An 18,084-nucleotide genomic window follows, 5' to 3' on the forward strand; every position below is an offset into this window, starting at 1 on the left:
TCCTGTAAATTTACTGATCTCTATGATACCGTATTTGACTGGCTGGACACTTAGATTTGGGAAGAGTATTCATAGTGCCACCCTTAAGATGGGACAGATATGGCTTTTAGCCAGAATCTGGCTAAAACTCTAAAATTTTACAGGGTTTTCCTCAGGACCCCAATGCCCTCTTAAGGATCACCCTTTTTTGTGGTACAACCAGAGGAGTAATTTAGAGGTGACTTTCCAGCTTTAGAGACAGCGGTCTTCATAAGAATCTCCTCTCCTAACTTGCTTCAGATAAAGGAAGAATGCTGCTTTCCTTTGGACTGTCCCTGTGCTAGAGATGTGGCCTTGTCATTCTTAAGTGTGCATTTTTAGAGCTGGGTTGTGACACTTTTGTGGAATCTGAGAGGTAGATTCTTTTTTTTTTTTTAAAGATTTTATTTATTTGAGGGGTGCCTGGCGGCTCAGCCAGTTAAGTGTCTGCCTTCGGCACAGGTCATGATCCCAGGGACCTGGGATCGAGCTCTGAGTTGGGCTCCCTGCTCAGTGGGGAGACTGCTTCTCCATCTCCCTGTGCCCCTCTCCCCTGCTTTTGCCCTCTCTCTCTCTCTCAAATAAAGATCTTTTTTTTTTTAAGATTTTATTTATTTATTTGACAGAGACAGACACAGCGAGAGAGGGAACACAAGCAGGGGGAGTGGGAGAGGGAGAGGCAAGCTTAACGAGCCACCCAGGCGCCCCTGGGAGGTAGATTCTAACCTTAAGGGCTTTTCTGGCCACTGTTTTTATGATTCATTCTCCTCTTTCTCCCTGCTCCCAGATGACTGGGAGAATGTATTTATATAATATGGGAAGATGTGGGTGGTATCGTCTGTTTAATGATAGGTTATCATCATGTTGGACTCCTAACTAAACTGACACTACCTGAGGAGCAATATTTTTACATACTTTAATTTACACGTCTTGAGGAATACCATAAAATGACTTCACTGCACGTTTGTTTTTCCCTCCCCAAGGTGGCATTTATTAAATATACGTGGAGGTGATTTTTGTCTTTTTCTTGTTCCAGCGTTCAAAACAAACAAAACCACTTTTTTCTTTCTTTCTCATTGAGAATCTGGTCTTACTAGCTGTGTCTGCATTACTCTTTGTGCTCTCTCTTGCCATGACCATCTGGGTCTTTTAGAGAATATAACTTTTACACTTTTCTACTCTTAAAGGAAACTGGTGGTGACAAAAGAGAAGGAGAAGAAAGTGGGACTGTATACGATCTATGTGAATCCTGCCAATACCCACCAGTTTGCAGTGGGTGGACGAGATCAGTTTGTAAGGTGAGTCTGGCTCTTTTGTGTCTTTGAGAGTCTGAGACTGATGCATTGGGTACCACCAGCTATCCTTTGTGGAACAGTGTGAATGGCCTCGGAATCCATTAACCACCATCTTGAATTTTTCACCATCTTCCAAAGAGTTTAAGCTTCTTCTGAGCATTCTGTTCCCTGATGTAACAGTAACAATCCCTGAGGGATAGCTTAACTTATTATAGAGAGTGTCAAGTTGGTTTTTTTTTTTTTTTTTTAAGATTTTATTTGTTTGAGAGAGAGAACGAGAGAGAGCATGGGGCAGGGGAGGGGGCAGAGGGAGAAGCAGACTTCCTACGAGCAAGGAGCCCAACGCCGGGCTCGATCCCAGGATCCTGGGATCATGACCTGAGCCAAAGGCAGATGCTTAACTGACTGAGCCACCCAGGCACCTGAGATTGTCACGTTTTAAAGAAGTTTGATGAATTGTGACCAAGGTCCCCACATAGCAGCTAAGACATAAATCCAGGTTTACTAGCAATTGATGTATTAGTAAATATTTTCCACCATTTTTTGTATATAAATTAACGTGTACTAGAAATTTTGAATGCTGGTTTCAGATACAGAAATGATTTGAGTGGGAGTACTCAGTGTGAACTCTGAGTTTTTGACTCCCACTGTCATGAACCAGTTTTCTTTCTCTGTAGTGATATCTTTGTTACTGGGAACGTTTATTGTAACATTGGCTATTGAGGCATATCCTAAGGAAAACAAGAGTTCAGAGGTTCAATCCCCATGTGTATCACTTAGTTTCCTTCTGGCCCTTAGTCACAAACTGTATCCCCTCCCTACCCAGGTGGCTTATTTGAGCTCTGTTTCTGTGATTATACCATCCCCCTTTGCTGAGGGATCATCAGTTTGAAAAGGAGGAGGGAGAGCATCACTAGAAAAATGAATGACTTTTTGCTTTCCTGATTAAGGGGTGAAAAGCATTATCTTCCTTTTAAAATAAGAGCACATTTTTATAATTGTATTCTGAAATTAATTTCACTGATAAGTATCATGGGGATAGAGTAAGTTTTTAGAAATACATGAGAGATGACCTTCCCTTGTTCAAGAATCCTGCCACAAGAGAATTAGACAACTTTGTGCCTGTCTATTTTCCTGTTTCCCTTGCTTTCCAAATTCCTGTCCTTTATTCACCCAATGGCAAATATGTAGTAGTAGTTTTTTTGTTTTTTTGTTTTAATAAGAAGCTGTTGATCAAAAAGGGTTGTAGCTGTCAGGTGCTGCCCCCTCCAAATGGAGCATTTACTGAAATTCCTAGTTTGGATTTCCTCCTTAGAGCTCTGGATGGCTTGAAAAGTCTGTATCTGTAGATAATTCAGCCACTAGGTCCTTGATGTTTGGAGGAGACTGGAACAGTTGGCTTTATCATGAACTGCAATTGATAATGCCTTAATCCAAAGCTGATACGTTGGCCAGGGTTAGACTAAGGCTGAAGTCAGTTTTAACATTTTAGCACATGGAAGAATACTTAGATATTCTGTCTCTTATCAGCTCAATATCCTTTGTCCCTTTGTACGTTGCAGATTTTCAGCAGATGTAAGCTATTCACTTGGCATGTGTAGATTTTGAGGCACACTGACCCTGTGCAAGCAGATGGCCCTTTGAGCACCCTAGATCTTCTCTGACATTAGGCTCATTCAGTTTCTCTGGCATCTCTTCAATTCAGCCAGTTGAGTGTTTTGGGATTTCCCCTTTCTGATTATTTCTTTGAAAGAACCTAAAGAGCTCGCCTTCCAGTACAAATTTGAAAATATTTTTGGTGAATATTTTATATCCTAGTACCATTAGCTTTCATTTCTAGGCTGAAGGAATTCCTTCAAGGGAATATAGAGAAATCGCTTACTCATCCTTAAGGCCTTTGCATCATGAATACTGAATTTTGGTTTAGTATTGTGAAGAAGCATTTAAAGGAAGCCTAGAGAGACTTGCTTTTTGGCCTATAACCGAAAAAAGGGGTGGGGGGAAGAAAGGAGAAAGTAGACAAGTAGAGGTGGTGGAGGTGTGGGTGCCTACTACTAAATCCTATTTGGGTTGGTTTACGAATTGACAAGAGTGAAGAAAAGGAGAATGTATCAGATGAATGAATCCTGTGGTGGTTGGTTGACATGTAAATTTATCGGTAAAGGATTTGGTATAGGCCCTGGCTCATAAATAATAAATAGTCCCTTTGCTTTTCTGTCTTAGGCTGATATCAGCAACACTGAGAGAACGCTAGATGAAGGGCAGGTGGGGTGGTGGGGGGAGAGGAGGTGAGGAAGGAAGAGAGAGGCTTAAGGTAACAAGGTAGTACAGTACCTGGAGGCCTGTGGAGATGCCGTAAGGGTGTTGAGACAGGGCTAAAACCACTCTTTATTTGATTTAAAATGTGTGAAGGGCATAGGAAGAATCAATATTGTGAAGATGTCAACTTCTTCCCAACTTGATCTGTTGATTCAGTGCAATTCCAGTAAAAATCCCAGCAAGTTATTTTATGGATATTGATAAACTGATTTTAAAGTTTATATAGAGAGGCAAGAGATCCATAAAAGCCAACACAGTATTAAAGGGGAAGAACAAAGTTGGCGGACTGATACTACCCAACTTCAAGACTTCCCGTAAAGCTACAGGCAAGGAGATGGTATAGTATTGGCAGAAGAGTAGACAAATAGATGAGTGGAATAGAATAGAGAGCCCTAAACAGACACGCGTAAATATAGTCAACTTATCTTTGACAGAGGTATAAAGGCAATACAGTGGAGCAGAGATAATATCTTCAACAAATGGTGCTGAAACAGCTGGGCATCCACATGTGAAAGGAATCTAGACAGACCTTATACCCTTTACTAAAACTAACTCAGATGGTCACAGACCTAAAAGTAAAACCCCAAACAATAAAACCTCTAGAAGATCACATAGGAGAAAACCTGGATGACCTTGGGTATGGTGATGCCTTTTTATTTTTGATTTAATAAATTTTTATTTTCCAAAATGTACAGTTGGTGGGCTGTGTTCATGCAGCTTCACTAGCAGCTAGGGCATCTCTACCCTTGGTGTTTCTGGTGTAAGTTACTTGAGCTCTGTGCTTTGAAACCGGTTTAATAAGTACTTCACTAAGGAGCTCCTGAAGGGCTGCCCTGGCCAGAGGACCTCAAATCTTCAGTCTCTCAGAGACAACAGCTAGAGTTAAAAGCTTAGAGTTGGGAACTTCCTTATAGGGTTAGTCTTATGTCGCTTTGTCAAACAAGACCAGGTTACTGAGCTTGTCCCAAACTTTGCCTTTGGACCACTTCTTTTTGGCCTTGCCCCCAGATTTGTTCACTGGGTCTTTGTCTTTTTTGGCCGACTTTCCGGCATCTTTCTTCTTGTCGTCCTTGGGAGGCGTTGCGAAGCTTGGAGAGCAGCGGCCACACCTGCAGCCTTGCTCAGATGTTGAATAAAAAGTGGTGATGCCTTCTTAGATACAGTAACAAAGACATGATTTGTGAAATAGTTGATAAGGTACACTTCGTTAAAATGAAAAACTTGTGCTCTCTGAAAGACACTGTCCGAGAGAATTAGAAGACAAACCACAGGTTGGAATTAAATATTTGCAAAAGACATATCTGATATAAGACTTATCTAAAATATATGAAGAACTCTTAAAACTCAACAAGAAAACAGCCTGATAAAAAATGGGTCAGAGACTTAACAGACACCTCACTGAAGAGGGTATATAGATCGCAAATAAATATATAAAAAGATGTTCCACGCCAGTGGAGACAGTGAGACAGTGGAGACAGAAAGGGAACACAAGCAGGGGGAGTGGGAGAGGGAGAAGCAGGCTTTCCGCCGAGCAGGGAGCCAGATGCGGGGCTCGGTCCCCAGGACCCTGAGATCATGACCTGAGCTGAAGGCAGACGCTTAACGACTGAGCCACCCAGACGCACCCCCCCAAAAAATTTTTTTTAAATGTCAAGGTCCTGTCCTATGCTCAGAAAATAGGGGAAAAAATCGTATTCATCTTTGTATCAGCACTGTCCAGCCCAGGAGCTGGCCAACTATACTGCCTGTTTTGTTTGTTTTGTTTTTAAGATTTTATTTATTTGAGAGAGAGAGAGCAGGAGCCGGGGCAGGGGTAAGGGGAGAGGACTCGCAGACTCCCAGCTGAGCGGGAAGCCTGGTGCTGGGCTCTATCCCAGAACCCTGAGATCATGATCTAAGCCAAAGTCAGATGCTTAACTGAGCCACGCGGATGCTCCTGCCCTGCCCGTTTTTTTATAAATAAAGTTTTATTGAAACACAGCCATGGTCATTCATTTACATATTATCCAAGGCTGCTTTCATGCTACTATGGCAGAGTTCGGTAGTTGTGACAGGGACCACATGGCCTGCCAGCTTAAGATATTTACTATCTTGCCATTTAAGATCAAGCTTGCCAACCCCTGGTCTAGCGTCCTATCTAGAGTATAGTAGGTTCTTCTTAAATAATTATGGAAGAAAGGGGAAAGAAGTTAAGGATTTGCTCATAAAGAGGAAGGGCAGAGAGCCTTAGATACTGACGAACACTGAATGGTCCATACACCAAAAATATTGAATACTTAAATATGTTTTACTAACTTGCTGACTTACAAAGTTTATGATGGCTTAGTGACATTTAAGAGCTGTTGATTTAGATTTTGTTTAGAGGAAAAACATGAGATTATCAGATGCTGTGTTTGCTGAGGAGGAGTAATTGGCAGTACAGCAGTCTCCTGTTTGTCTTTTCTTTTTGGGGGGTTCATTTAGTAAAGATTTCCAGATAATTCTCTTAATGCAGGATATTATGCAAGAAGTTGTGGAGAATACAAACATGTATTGATTCATTCATCTATTCATCCAGCGTTTACTGAGCATCTTCTATGTGCTAGACACACACCTGACTAGACAGACTTTGCCTTTAAGGAGCGTTTTGGAGAAACACGTATATTAAGGATTGAAAATATTAAGAAAATGCCCAGGATTACTCAGCTACTCAGTAGCAGACTACTAAGTAGCAGAGTTAGTATTTGAACTCAGATCAGACTCCCTAAACATGGGAGAAACCATTTCTCCCATGCTGTTGTTTCTCACAGAGGAAATACTCAAAATGAATGGGAATCGAGTATTTCAGGTAGCGGGGCCGGTGCCTGTAGAGGTAGAAACCCAAGCTGGGACACGGTGTGTTCAAGGAAGCCTTGCTTTTTTGTTTTGTTTGTTCTTGTATCACATATAGGATCTTTGAGAAGAGATGGAGAGTCCTACTAAGGAGTTTGGACTCTATTTAGTAGAAAATACAGAATCACTGAAGAGATTTTAAGCAGGGAATTTACATAAAATGTTGCATTTTAGAATAATTCTGGGGACAGCATGAGCAAGGAAGTCAGTTAGAAGGATACTACAAATAATCTAGGCAAAACCTCCCTGTAGGTCATAGTTTGCCTACGTACAGTCAGAGGAGAACTTCAGACCAAACCTCCGGGGAATATCAGCATTTAAGAGCTAAAGACAGACAAGCTCATGAACACCATGAAGGGGTGGTTGACCATCAAGGAAGGCAGCGGTTTTAGGGAAGGCGTAGTGAACGATGTTAAGAGGAGAGAGGCCTGAAGAGTAGACTGTGGGTGGAGGCTGTCAGGCCACTGGTGACTTGAGCCGGGGAAGTCTCACTGGTGGGTTGAGGGCCCAAGCTAGATTGGAATGGATTGAGAAGGGAACAGGAAATGAAGTGAAAACACTGAATGCAGATTGCTCTTTTCAGTAATTTGACTATGAGAGGGAAGGACAGAAAAAGCAGTAGTGGGAAGTCGGCAGAGGAGGGTTTAGGAAATGGGCAGATAGGCACGAGGAAGAGGTTGAGGACTCACGGAAAGAGGTCCTCGGAGGAGTGGAAAGAGCAGCTATGGGGAGGAAGCACACAGGCGGTGGCTTGTTGCTCCTGTGTGTCCAGCACCTGGCAGGATACCCGGCTGATGACATCTGTCCTAGGTGTCGGAAGGAATGGTCAGAGTTTGGATCGCAGAGATGAGGAAAGGGGACACTGGTTGGATGGGAATAAAGGCAGGAGAGAAGAAGTCTTGAGGAGATCCTGGGGGGGTTTGTAATTGTCACTGTGAGGAGCGAGAGGGAGACCGGGCTAAGTCAGAGGCCAAGACAGGCTTGAAGACCCACGGACTTCTAGGAGCGGGGCCTCTAGCAATAAAGGCTGCTGGGGAGTTTTCAGTAGAAATAAGTAGTAAGTGATTCAAAGCTGAGAGGAAAGAGAAGGCCCTTCAGGTTAATGTGATTTAGGATTACCGCTTGAACTGGGGAGTGTCTGGATAAGAGTCAGGATTCGGAAAGGGCTGGGAGAAGGAGGGCCTTCAGGGAAGAGCGGGAGCCAGAATCTTAGTGGGGTGATGTCCTTTATCTGTCCTGACATCCAGCTGACTGCTGTTCTTGCCATTACTTTGCAGTTCAAGGGGTCACTTTGTGAGTTGTTGTTTTGGTTTGTTTTAAGATTTTATTTATTTATTTGACAGAGAGAGAGAGAGAGAGAGAGAACACAAGTAGGAAGAGTGGGAGAGGGACAAGCAGGCTACCCGCTGAGCAGGGAGCCCGATGTGGGACCCAGTCCCAGGACCCCGGGATCATGACCTGAGCTGGAGGCAGATGCTTAACCACTGAGCCACCCAGATGCCCCGTTTGTAAGTTCTAACATTCTATTGTTTCTTCCATTATAGGATTTACGACCAGAGGAAAATTGATGAGAACGAGAACAATGGAGTGCTCAAGAAGTTCTGTCCTCATCACCTGGTAAGATTCATGAGGGGCCAGTGGTTCCCAGCTTTCCTAACTCAACTCCAAGGCTGCCCCCAAAATTGTTGGCCTGGTGGGAGGAGCTTGGACTTTCGAGTCAGTTCCCTGGATTTGAATCCCGGCTCCACCACTTACCAGCTTTGTGATCTTGGGCAGTCACTCCGTTAGCCTAGGTTTTCTTATTGACAGAGTGTAGAGAGGTAAAGATCATTGCCTTGCCCCGTGATGGTAAGGCCACAGGAGATAAGAGTGTGTGTCACATGGCCAGCACGCAGAAAAGCACCAGCAGAAAGCCCTCTCCCCTGAGGTGGCCACATTGCACTGGTTGTATTCCTGTCTCTGTCTCTCTCTCTCTTTCTCTCTCTCTCTCACTCTCTGGGACAAGATAGTGGGGAGTGTGAAGGAAAACCTGTTTCCTGAAGGTGGTGTAACAAGTGGGGGGGTGGGGCATCAGTCAGTATCTGCTCCTTATTGCAGGTGAACAGTGAGTCCAAAGCAAACATCACCTGTCTTGTGTACAGCCACGACGGCACAGGTACGTGTGCAGGGCCCAGCTGCTAGGCTGGCACGCCCCCTCCGTCTGGGCAGCTGCTGAGCCCGCGAGGCACGCGCCCTCCAGTGCTCACCGCTGTGCTCTAGCTCCACGCGGAGCGGCTGGGGAGTAGTTGCTGACGGTGAGCACAGAGCGGGAGGACGCAGCCGAGGACCCTTGGAGATGCCAGGCGCCACTTGCAGAATGCTGCAGATGAGACTTGGCAGTGCGTGCCCTGAAGCCCAGGCTCCTTGCCTGGGCAGGTGCTTATGCCTCTGGCTCACTCTTGAGTTAATGGGTATGATCTTCCTGAGCATTCTGCTACCCCTGGGTTGGCAGTGTGTTCTTAGTCTACCCTGGACGCCCGATCTGCCTGCAGCTCCAGCTGAGTGAGATGGGTGCTCTACCTGGGTATTCGGAGGGGGCACCACTGGCGAGAAGCTGCACCCCAGCCCCCAGCTCCTGGTCCCGGCTCTTTTTCAGCCTTTGCCTTCACTGCTGTCTGCTTGTTCTTGGCAGAGCTCCTGGCCAGCTACAATGACGAAGACATTTACCTCTTCAACTCCTCTCACAGCGACGGGGCCCAGTATGTGAAGCGATACAAGGGCCACAGGAATAATGCCACAGGTGAGCCGGTCTTTCTGGTTGCTGTGTGTTGGCTTAGGGAGCGGCAGCATTTCATTCAGGCTGTGCAGATCAGAACGACCTCCAGGACAGGGCAGCCTGTCGGAGCAGTGCGAGGATGCCCCTCCTTGGGCTGGAGCCTTCACAGGCCTGCTGTGCTCAAGCGCAGGGCGCCTGGAGCCTCTCTCCCCGCAGCGGTGTGACCTCATTTGGGCATAAGGAGACTTGAGTGACTTTGTTTTTCTTAAGATTTCGGGTAACTTCAGGCTTAGCGGGCTTGTTAGGGAATCTGGGAAAGCCCTCCTCAGTCTGGGGTACTGAATTGCCTGAAATCGGGGCGGGTGGGGGGAAGTGAGCTGCTAGCTCTAGGGCGGAGGAGGCAAGTTCTTTTGAATGAGGCAGAGGAGGGGGCGTAGTGTCGGCGCCTCCTGCCCAGTCTGCGGCGGAGATTGGCCGTGTGTGTTCTGGGTGTGGTTCCTGCGCTTGGCTGCACCGCGGGGTCACCTGCCGATCTTTAAAGCCTGGCTTCTACCCCCAGACATTCTGATTTAATTGGGATGGGGTACAGCTTGATAGAGGTCTTTTAAAAGCTCCCTGTGTGACTCTAATGTACAGAAAAGTTGGGGTGGCCACTGCTCTTTGTTGTCGACACCGCTCCTAACAGGTATCTGTCATAATTTTGACTTGGAGAGAGCAGTGACTTGTCCTTTCTCTTCTGAGCTGGTGAGGTGAGCGGGAGAACTGGTGCTTGGAACTTAGTCCACAGGCAGACAGAAGCTGAGTGCAGTCCCATGATGGCCGTGGAACTGCACAGAGTCTCTGGGACACCCAGCTTCTCTTAGTAATTCCAGGGAGTGGAGCCGTGTCGTTCAGAGTCTTGGTAGCAAGCACGGTTCAGATGCTTCTGACAGGCAGTTGTGGCCTAGACCTCCCTCATTCTCAGGCCAGCTGACGGACGGCCCAGGAAGCAGACAAGGTGGTACTAAGGGAGTACACCTAGGGTGATCCTCGGGCGTAGGACAGGGCTGCCTAGGAGTGGGCAGGGCTGGGGTGGTTCAGGCTGGGACTAGTAAGGCATCACTGAGGCCGGAAGTGCTCCACAGTTCCCGGTGCTCCATAGGGCGGAGACCAGTGAGACTGAGGCTGCTGCTGAGGGACTACAGCCCCTCGGCCCCGTGGAGCTCTCTGGGGGCCTAGAAACAGTCTCTGGGACGGACATGATTCTTGGTTTGTCTGTTATATACACACAGTCCCTTGATTTGTTTTGTGGAAATGAAAGGAATTCTTTGGCTCTTAGCTGACTTTGGAGTTTGTGAATAACTAAGTCCCTATGAGGTAAATATATACCGGCCTGATGCCAACTCTCATGCGGTCTCTTCCCTCATTTATCATTTCAGTAAAAGGCGTCAATTTCTATGGCCCCAAGAGTGAGTTTGTGGTGAGCGGCAGTGACTGCGGGCACATCTTCCTCTGGGAGAAGGCATCCTGCCAGATCGTTCAGTTCATGGAGGGGGACAAGGGAGGCGTGGTGAGTACGCTGCGCTCAGCTGGCTGGCTCGCTGCTCTCTCGCCGGTAAGGTAGGTGCGAGCAGGGCCACAGAGTTCTCGCACCAGGGCAGCATGGTGCCGCATCTCCGGGGTCTAGCCAGGACAGGAGCGGCGGTAGAGTCTGGGGCTGCTGAGGTTTGGGTGGAATCCTGGCTTCCTTTTTCTGTCTTCTTCCCCTCTAAGGCATGGTTTAGTGAGGAGAGAAAGGGATCTTAGGGAAGAACCTCTGGCCTGAATGAGGGATCTCTAGGCAGGCACCTTTTCTAAAAGAAAAGCATTGGAGTTGAGGGCGCTCCATCCTGCAGTGTGCCAGAGGGGCCTCTGCTCCGTGCCTTGCACCTCATCCCGTAGGGTAGCCAAGTAGTGATCTTGTAGAGATCGTGGGTCAGCTTATACAAGCTAGAAGGAGCTAATAGGGACAGAGCAAATGTGGCAAAATATTTTAATTTTTTAAAATTTTTATTTATTTTTTTAAAATAATGACTGAGCAGCCTGCGCTGCAGGCTGTGATCCTATCACAGACCGCCTGTCCTTTGAATTCTAGACCGCCTGCACAGAGGCAGGGCCAGAAAGAAGCCTGAGGATCCTGAGTTGGGGAGTGAAGCGTGGTCAGCTTCTACAATGCATCTAGCTAACCGTATATTTTTTTCTTTTTTGAGACCCAGAGTTAGGAAGGGAGTTGAGTGGCTTCCTACCGTAAGGTTTCTGGACCGCAGAAGATCTGAAAGAGGCAGTGTGGGAGACTGCCTTGTACCGATTTCCTTAGGCAGTCTGGTGAAGGGCCCCTAGGGAGTGGCTGAGACAGCTTGGTTTCTCTTCAGTTCCATTCCTTCTAAGCTTTGGGGGGTGCAGAGAGTCCAGCCATCTCTTCATGAGGCTCATCCTGAGAGTGCTGGTGGAATTTAAAATGGTCCCCTGCAATCAGGCTCCCTTTCCTTGTGTGTTTCTTGTCCTAGTGTGAAGTTACTTCAGACTGTTTTCTGGTTTTGTCTAAATTTTTGGGACTTGGGGCCAGTACAGATCCAAGGCTTCTGCGGCCTGAACGAGAGGGGTCCCGAGCCTGAAGGTGTGTCTCCCTGTTGCCTGCTTCGTGTCCTACTCTCTCGTAGGTCCTCTTCTGTCATCTGCAGGGAACAAACTAAAACACTGGAGTCTCCATGAGAATTCTGCAGTAGGCGTATAGTCAAAAGGAAGTCAGAAGGGGCCAGTGAATCCTTTCTAGATCATAAACTGTCCTGCGTTCTGTTCCAGAGAGACGCAGGGCTGAATGCCCTCCCCCAGGCCAGCACTAGTCCATTCTCCCAGACCACTCTGCAGGCCAGTTTGCTTTCACCTCAGCCAGAATCAGAGTCTGGTGATGCATCTAGGTGCTCAGGTGGGGAGGGCACCTGCTTGCGATGGGTGGGCCCCAAGCCTGGATTGAGTGGTCACAAGAGTGAGAGACTAGAACAAGAGATAGAGAGACTGTGCCCTGAAACAAGGTTCCCGGCTTGTGCTTGCCCCTGTGTGAGCTTGATGATCTGTGTGTCCCCACTTGACCCCCCTCTGTTGTTTGGTCCTAACTTCCCTGCAGTGGGTCAACCAGGCACCAGCCGCAAGAGCAGATGCAGAGCAGCTCATCATAAAGTAGAATATTAGAACCAGAAGGCATCTTAGAAATTCTCATCTGCCTTGCCTAGTTCTCTCGACTCTGATTTTGGCTCAGACTCTAGTCCTTTCTTTGTTCCTATTCAGGGACAGGGGTGGGGGATGACATCAGAGGACAGTCCTTAGTCTCCCAGAGCACTTTGCTGCCCCTTCCTATCCCTGCGTCCCCCAGGCCAGTCCTCTTAAGGCTGGAGCTCTTTGCTCTGCTCACGCTTGTTACTGACAGGGTAAGTCCTGGCGTTCAGACCTGGCCCAGAAGCTCTCTGTCGGCTCTCCCGGCGGGCTCCAACCCAGGTACTGTGTGCTACTGACTCTTAACTCCTCTTTCCCTTGGCTTTGCCCTTAGTCTTAAGTCCCAAGGAATTTCTCCTCTGTGCTTTCTGATTTTACTGACATGCTCAAGCAGAGCTAGGTCAGAGTAGAGGGGTTAGCAAAGGCTTATCAGGAGGTGGATGAATGAGTTCAGGTTTGTATGTGTAAGTTGTCACGTATCTTTTGATCATATTCTCAGGCAGTGGAGTTCCTGTCTAGTGCCTACTCGTGCTGCAGATGCCGGAAACTTCCACACTGCCTAAGAGAGCCCCAGTGTAAACTTTGCGATGAGCTGACATGGGGAGTGAGAAAAGGAGAAGAGAAATGGGGTTTCTGCTTTATTCTTAGGCTCAGGCTTTAGCTTCAGTCTTTTCTGGAGCATTTTTATTTACTTATAAAATGGAAGAACAAAGAAGATTAGAAGTCTGTGGGTCAGTTTTATTTTCCATGCTGGCCCCAGTTTCCCCTCAGCTGCTCCCTCTGCGCGTGCAGGCCAGGCAGAAGAGCCTGGTCCAGAGAGGAGTAAAAGATAAAAGAGGCTTTTTGCCAGGGGTTGTTTTTTTGGCCTATAGGGCAGCTGCAAGGCGGGATGGGATGGGATGGGGGGGCGGGTGAGGAGCGGCTAGGACCACACCCTCTTCCTTCCGGGTGCTTTTCCTATCTATTCCTCATCTGACTAAAAGCCCGAAAATGCTTTATTAGCAGCTAGATCTGGGACCAGCTCTTCCAGTGGCCATGGGAGCTGCCTGCCCTGCCCTGCCCTGCCCCTGTCCTGCCCTGCCCCTGCCCTACCCTGCCCTGCCCTACCATTTGGAAGGCTGATGTTTCCAAGTCAGACAGCAGGGGGCATGGGTGCCTCCAGACAGAAGGAAGCTGCCTAAGCCAGAAGGCCTGCCTGTCTGCGGGAGAACCTTTCTCCTGCTCAGTGACTATACCCAGAGGTGGCTGATACGGACACCGTGGGTGCCCGCGGAAGCTATCGCCCTACACTGTGCCACCCTTTAGCTGAGCCTGTTGGGCTTTTGGGGCAGACAGCAGGGTGCTGTACCCTGGGGCGCGCAGGGTTCACAAGCATACCTGAGCCTCCACTACCTGCTCACTCCCCAGCTCCGCCTCTTCCCAGCCTGTGCCTCCTTCCAGTTCGAGTCCACAGCGCCAAGGGAATGTAATTGTCCCTGGACTCTTTTCTGGGGGTTCTGCGGCAGCTGTTGCTTTCTTCATTTTTAAAAATTTATTTGCCATTTGGTGAAAGCCACGGAGAGGTTTTTGTTTTGTTTTGTTTTGTTTTTTTTCCCCAGCCTTGGGCAAGTTGGAGCTGTGGAATCCGGAGTGGATGAGGTCATCCGGACCTCACTGCCTTTTTGTGAAGCCAGCAGTAAGCTTGGCCAGTCACCCGCCCACCCCTAGGGCTGTGTCTAGGGTGAGGCCAGCCCTACCTATACTTAGGAAATGAGAGATGGGCCTGGTCTTATACCCAGTCTGTGTCCAGTGTTTCTTCCACCCCCAGGGCCCTTGGCCTACGCTCATGATGGTTGGGCCTGCCTTCCAGCAGCTGCCTCAGCTCTGATTGAGGACTATGTTTGGCTCAAGGTGAGTAGTGGTTTTTTAAGCCCTATTCCCATACACCCCTGAGCTTGTGCTTTTCTTTCTTCCTGACCAGGTAAACTGTCTCGAGCCCCACCCTCACCTGCCTGTACTGGCAACCAGTGGCCTCGACCATGATGTCAAGATCTGGGCACCCACAGCTGAAACTTCCACCGAGCTGACAGGGCTGAAGGACGTGAGTAGCTGACTGCAGATGTCCACGTTACATTTTGAATCTTCGTTGTCACGGGAAGGAATAGCCGCCTGCCCAGTTCTTTAAAGGCACTGCTTTAACACCGCCCCCGACTCCCCCCCGCCATTGCTGTGACTGCCGCTCGGGGAGTAGTCCCAACGCAGGGGTTCAGGGGCAGCTGCGGAGTGCCTCTAGTTCACGGTGGAGTGGGGGTGCGGTGTCTTGAGGAAGCATTTCTTATTCTATTTTAGAGCTTCCCAGGCTTCTCAGTGGATAAACCTGGCTCATACTTTCCTGACGTAATCTAGCTCCCCTTCGGGTTAACAGTTCTTAAAAGAAGTTTTCACTGGGATGGAAAGCCAGTTTTTTCTGATCAGGTCCAGGGTTCCTGTTCATTACCCACCCCCAACCCCCAACCCTGCAACCCTGTTTGGTTCTAGGTGATAAAGAAGAACAAACGGGAGCGGGATGAAGATAGCTTGCACCACACCGACCTGTTCGATAGTCACATGCTCTGGTTCCTCATGCATCACCTGAGACAGAGACGCCACCACCGGGTAAGCTGACGTAGGAGGTGAGCTCCCAAGGGCAGTGACACTCTCGAGGGTGAAACGTTCTAGTGCACGCTTCCTCGCTACTTTAAAAAGAGATCAGGTGGTTTTGGTGGGGTGTCCGATCCCTTGTCTTCCATCCCCATCAGAGCCCTGATGTAGCCTTGGAAGAACCATCGGGCAAAATGGGTGGTGTCTGCTTTCTGTTCCCCATCGCCACGCACGAGAGTGCTGTCTTCATAAGTGAAGGCAGAGCATGAGGGTGGGGAAGGAGTTGAGAATAGGGTGACCTGCCTATGGCCCTAGCAGCCTGATGGCAGCACATCTTGTCTGGTCTCGTAAGCTAAGCAGGGTCGGGCCTGGTCAGGACTTGGATGAGAATAGGGTGACCTTTTTTCCCTTGTGCCAGAAGAGGCCTAGGGCAGGGGTTAGCAAACTCTGGCAGTTGGCATGCTGCCTGCTTTTTGCAAATAAAGTTTTATTGGAATACAACCATACCCATTCATTTATGTTGTCTGTGGCTGCTTTCATTTTGCAGCAGCAGAGTTGAGTAGTTGCAACAGGGTTATGGCCCATGACTCTAAAATAGTTATTATCTGGCCCTTTAAGAAAAATTCTGCTGCCCCTGGCCTAGAGCATCTGAATTAGAGTTAAGACCTAACAGGCTTGTCCTTGTTCCAGGGAAATTACTAACAAGCCTTTCCCATTCTACAGCGCTGGCGAGAACCTGGGGTTGGGGCCACAGACGCAGACTCCGATGAGTCTCCCAGCTCCTCAGACACATCGGACGAGGAGGAGGGCCCCGACCGGGTGCAGTGCATGCCGTCCTGAGGCCTCGTACCCAGGAGGGGCGGGCTGGGGCTGCCAACCCGATCCTGCCTGGACAGCCCTTTCCTGTCCCAGGCCCTTACATTCAGCAGACACGCACTTTGGACTTTTTGCTTTAGATAAAAAAGAAAGACATCCCAGGAGACAGACAGACCAGAGGGGGAGCGAACCTGCGGAGTAGCTAAGAATGGGAGCCAAGCCCCGGGATGAGCTCCATGGAGAGGTGCACAGGGCTCAGCAGAAATGGCCTCTCCCCAAAGCCTTGTTTTTTGGGAGGGGGGAGCCTATTTTGTTAACTGGTTTGGGGTAGGGAATGGGGTTTCCTTTTCTTTAATCTCCCTTGTTTCTTGGGTGGGGGGGTGGGGATAACTGGCTGTTCAGTACCAATGGGCCAGAGTGGGGGTGGTAGAAGTGCCACTCCCTCTTTGGTTTAGGTTTTTGGCCTTTTTCTTCTTTATTTTTTAAAAGTCTGTGACAGTTGCATTGGTTTTTTTTTTTCCCCCCTGAACAACCCCAACCCAGGATCTTGTTTTTTCTGGGAAGTCCTTAGAGCCCCTAACCATGCCACACTCTTGACTTTCTTTCCCACCCATTCATCCTTTGTACTTCCCACAGTGTTTCACACTTGATGATGTGTCCTTCACGCTCTTCTCTTAATCCCATCACCCCTAACTAGGTCTGGTGAGGGAGGCTGGGGGGGGTGGGAGGAGGGGCAGAAGTGGAGGAAGAATAGGAAGGATGTGTTACCTCTTCTGTTACTTTTAAAAAAAGTTGTTTGGTGGCAGCAATCTCCTTGCCCTGTCACTGTTAGAGGCCTAATTTTATATCTATAAATATATTAAAAAGCAAGTCAAACTTGGATGTATCACGATAAAATTATTGTCAGTTTTAAATACCTATATATTCTCTATGACTACAATAAAGGGACTGAAAGGAGAGCGCGGAAGTAATGATGTTGTGGTCACACTGGGTTCAGCCCACCCTATGTGTGTGGCCATTGGAGATCGGGGCAAACCCCTTCAGTTTTTGGAGGCTCAACAGAAGGATCCTCAGTTCTGCCCTTCCCTGCCTCCTGCCGCGGTTTCGGGGTTGGGAAAACAGGAAGATTCCTTTCAGTTCTTTGCCTCAGATCTCCTACCTCTCCTTCTGTCTTGTGGGGGTTCCCAGGATGGCTCTCCTAACCAGAGGCTGGCCCATCTTTAAAACTTGACTGAACTCGGACTTCAGGAAGGGTTCTGCCACTGCAGACTCTCTCTCCTCATACTGTATGTGACAGAGGACACGTTCACTCTTAGCATTAGCTGCTTGATTCTTTAAGCCACCCACCTCACCCCAGCCGCTCCCTTCTTAGTGCAGGAGTGTAGTAGAGAAAGCCCTCCTGGCTTGGCCATTACAGCTTGTCCGCCTCTTGATACCTTGCGATTGAGGGACACATCGTTTACGGATAAAGATGGCTGGGGCTTGGACACCCGTCTCATCACTGGTCACGGAGATGAAAGGCCTAGTTGAATTCTTGCCCTATTGCTTGTGCTGCTATTTCTTTGCGCCCCCAACCAGGAATTCTGCACCCTGGGGCAGTCTGATTCTACTAGAACAGGCCAGGAAGGAAGGGAACAGAGAAAGGATGGAATTCCCAGACACTCCTTCCTGCTGGCCTTTTTCTTAGCAACTGTCAGACCAGATGTGAGCTGCTGCACGTCCCCCGAGGTAGGGGACGTGTGGTGACTGAGTGGTCTGCGTTCCCACGGCTGGTGGGGTGACGGAGTGGCCTGAAACCCGTGCACTCTGGAATTTGTTGTGTATTTTCTCTCAGTAAAGCTTTTTTTTTTTTTTTTTCTTTCTGACTGCTGTTGTGTGTGTGATGTGTGGCCCGTTTGTTCCTCATGGGCCAGTTCTGTTCGTGCCAGCGTAGGTGCCTGGCCCTGTCCTTAACTGCAGTTTGGGGCGGTCTGGTCTGGGATGGCCGTGTGTGCAGGCGCAGGCTCCAGCTGGAGACTCGTGTGCGTAGGGTCAGCCCCGTAGCTCAGGGCCACTTAGGGGACCGGGGAGGGAAGGGCACCACGAGGGCTAAACGTTTCCCTGGCCTCTGTTCCAGGCTGCAGTGAGGGATGTGGGGGTATTATTCACCCTCCCTTCCCAAAG

General features: G+C 48.5%; 1 protein-coding gene and 1 pseudogene across 4 annotated transcripts in view; one reads left to right on the top strand and one right to left on the bottom strand.

Moving 5' to 3' along the window:
- DCAF8 (DDB1 and CUL4 associated factor 8) overlaps nucleotides 1-16,818 on the top strand; it is a 38,921-nt gene extending 22,103 nt beyond the window's left edge. For all 4 annotated transcript variants that reach the window (XM_036091451.2, XM_036091450.2, XM_036091453.2 and 1 more), the window contains 8 exons: nucleotides 1,206-1,316; nucleotides 8,048-8,120; nucleotides 8,601-8,658; nucleotides 9,175-9,282; nucleotides 10,677-10,807; nucleotides 14,447-14,566; nucleotides 15,004-15,120; nucleotides 15,829-16,818. In XM_036091451.2, the coding sequence (XP_035947344.1) occupies nucleotides 1,206-1,316; nucleotides 8,048-8,120; nucleotides 8,601-8,658; nucleotides 9,175-9,282; nucleotides 10,677-10,807; nucleotides 14,447-14,566; nucleotides 15,004-15,120; nucleotides 15,829-15,945 (835 nt within the window). In that variant the 3' untranslated portion in view covers nucleotides 15,946-16,818. The remainder of the gene's footprint in view (nucleotides 1-1,205; nucleotides 1,317-8,047; nucleotides 8,121-8,600; nucleotides 8,659-9,174; nucleotides 9,283-10,676; nucleotides 10,808-14,446; nucleotides 14,567-15,003; nucleotides 15,121-15,828) is intronic.
- Nucleotides 4,342-5,888, bottom strand: LOC118535194 (small ribosomal subunit protein eS25 pseudogene; annotated as a pseudogene).
- Nucleotides 16,819-18,084: the final 1,266 nt, after the last annotated feature.

This window comes from Halichoerus grypus, chromosome 7 (assembly GCF_964656455.1).
Source record: "Halichoerus grypus chromosome 7, mHalGry1.hap1.1, whole genome shotgun sequence".
NCBI lineage: Eukaryota > Metazoa > Chordata > Mammalia > Carnivora > Phocidae > Halichoerus > Halichoerus grypus.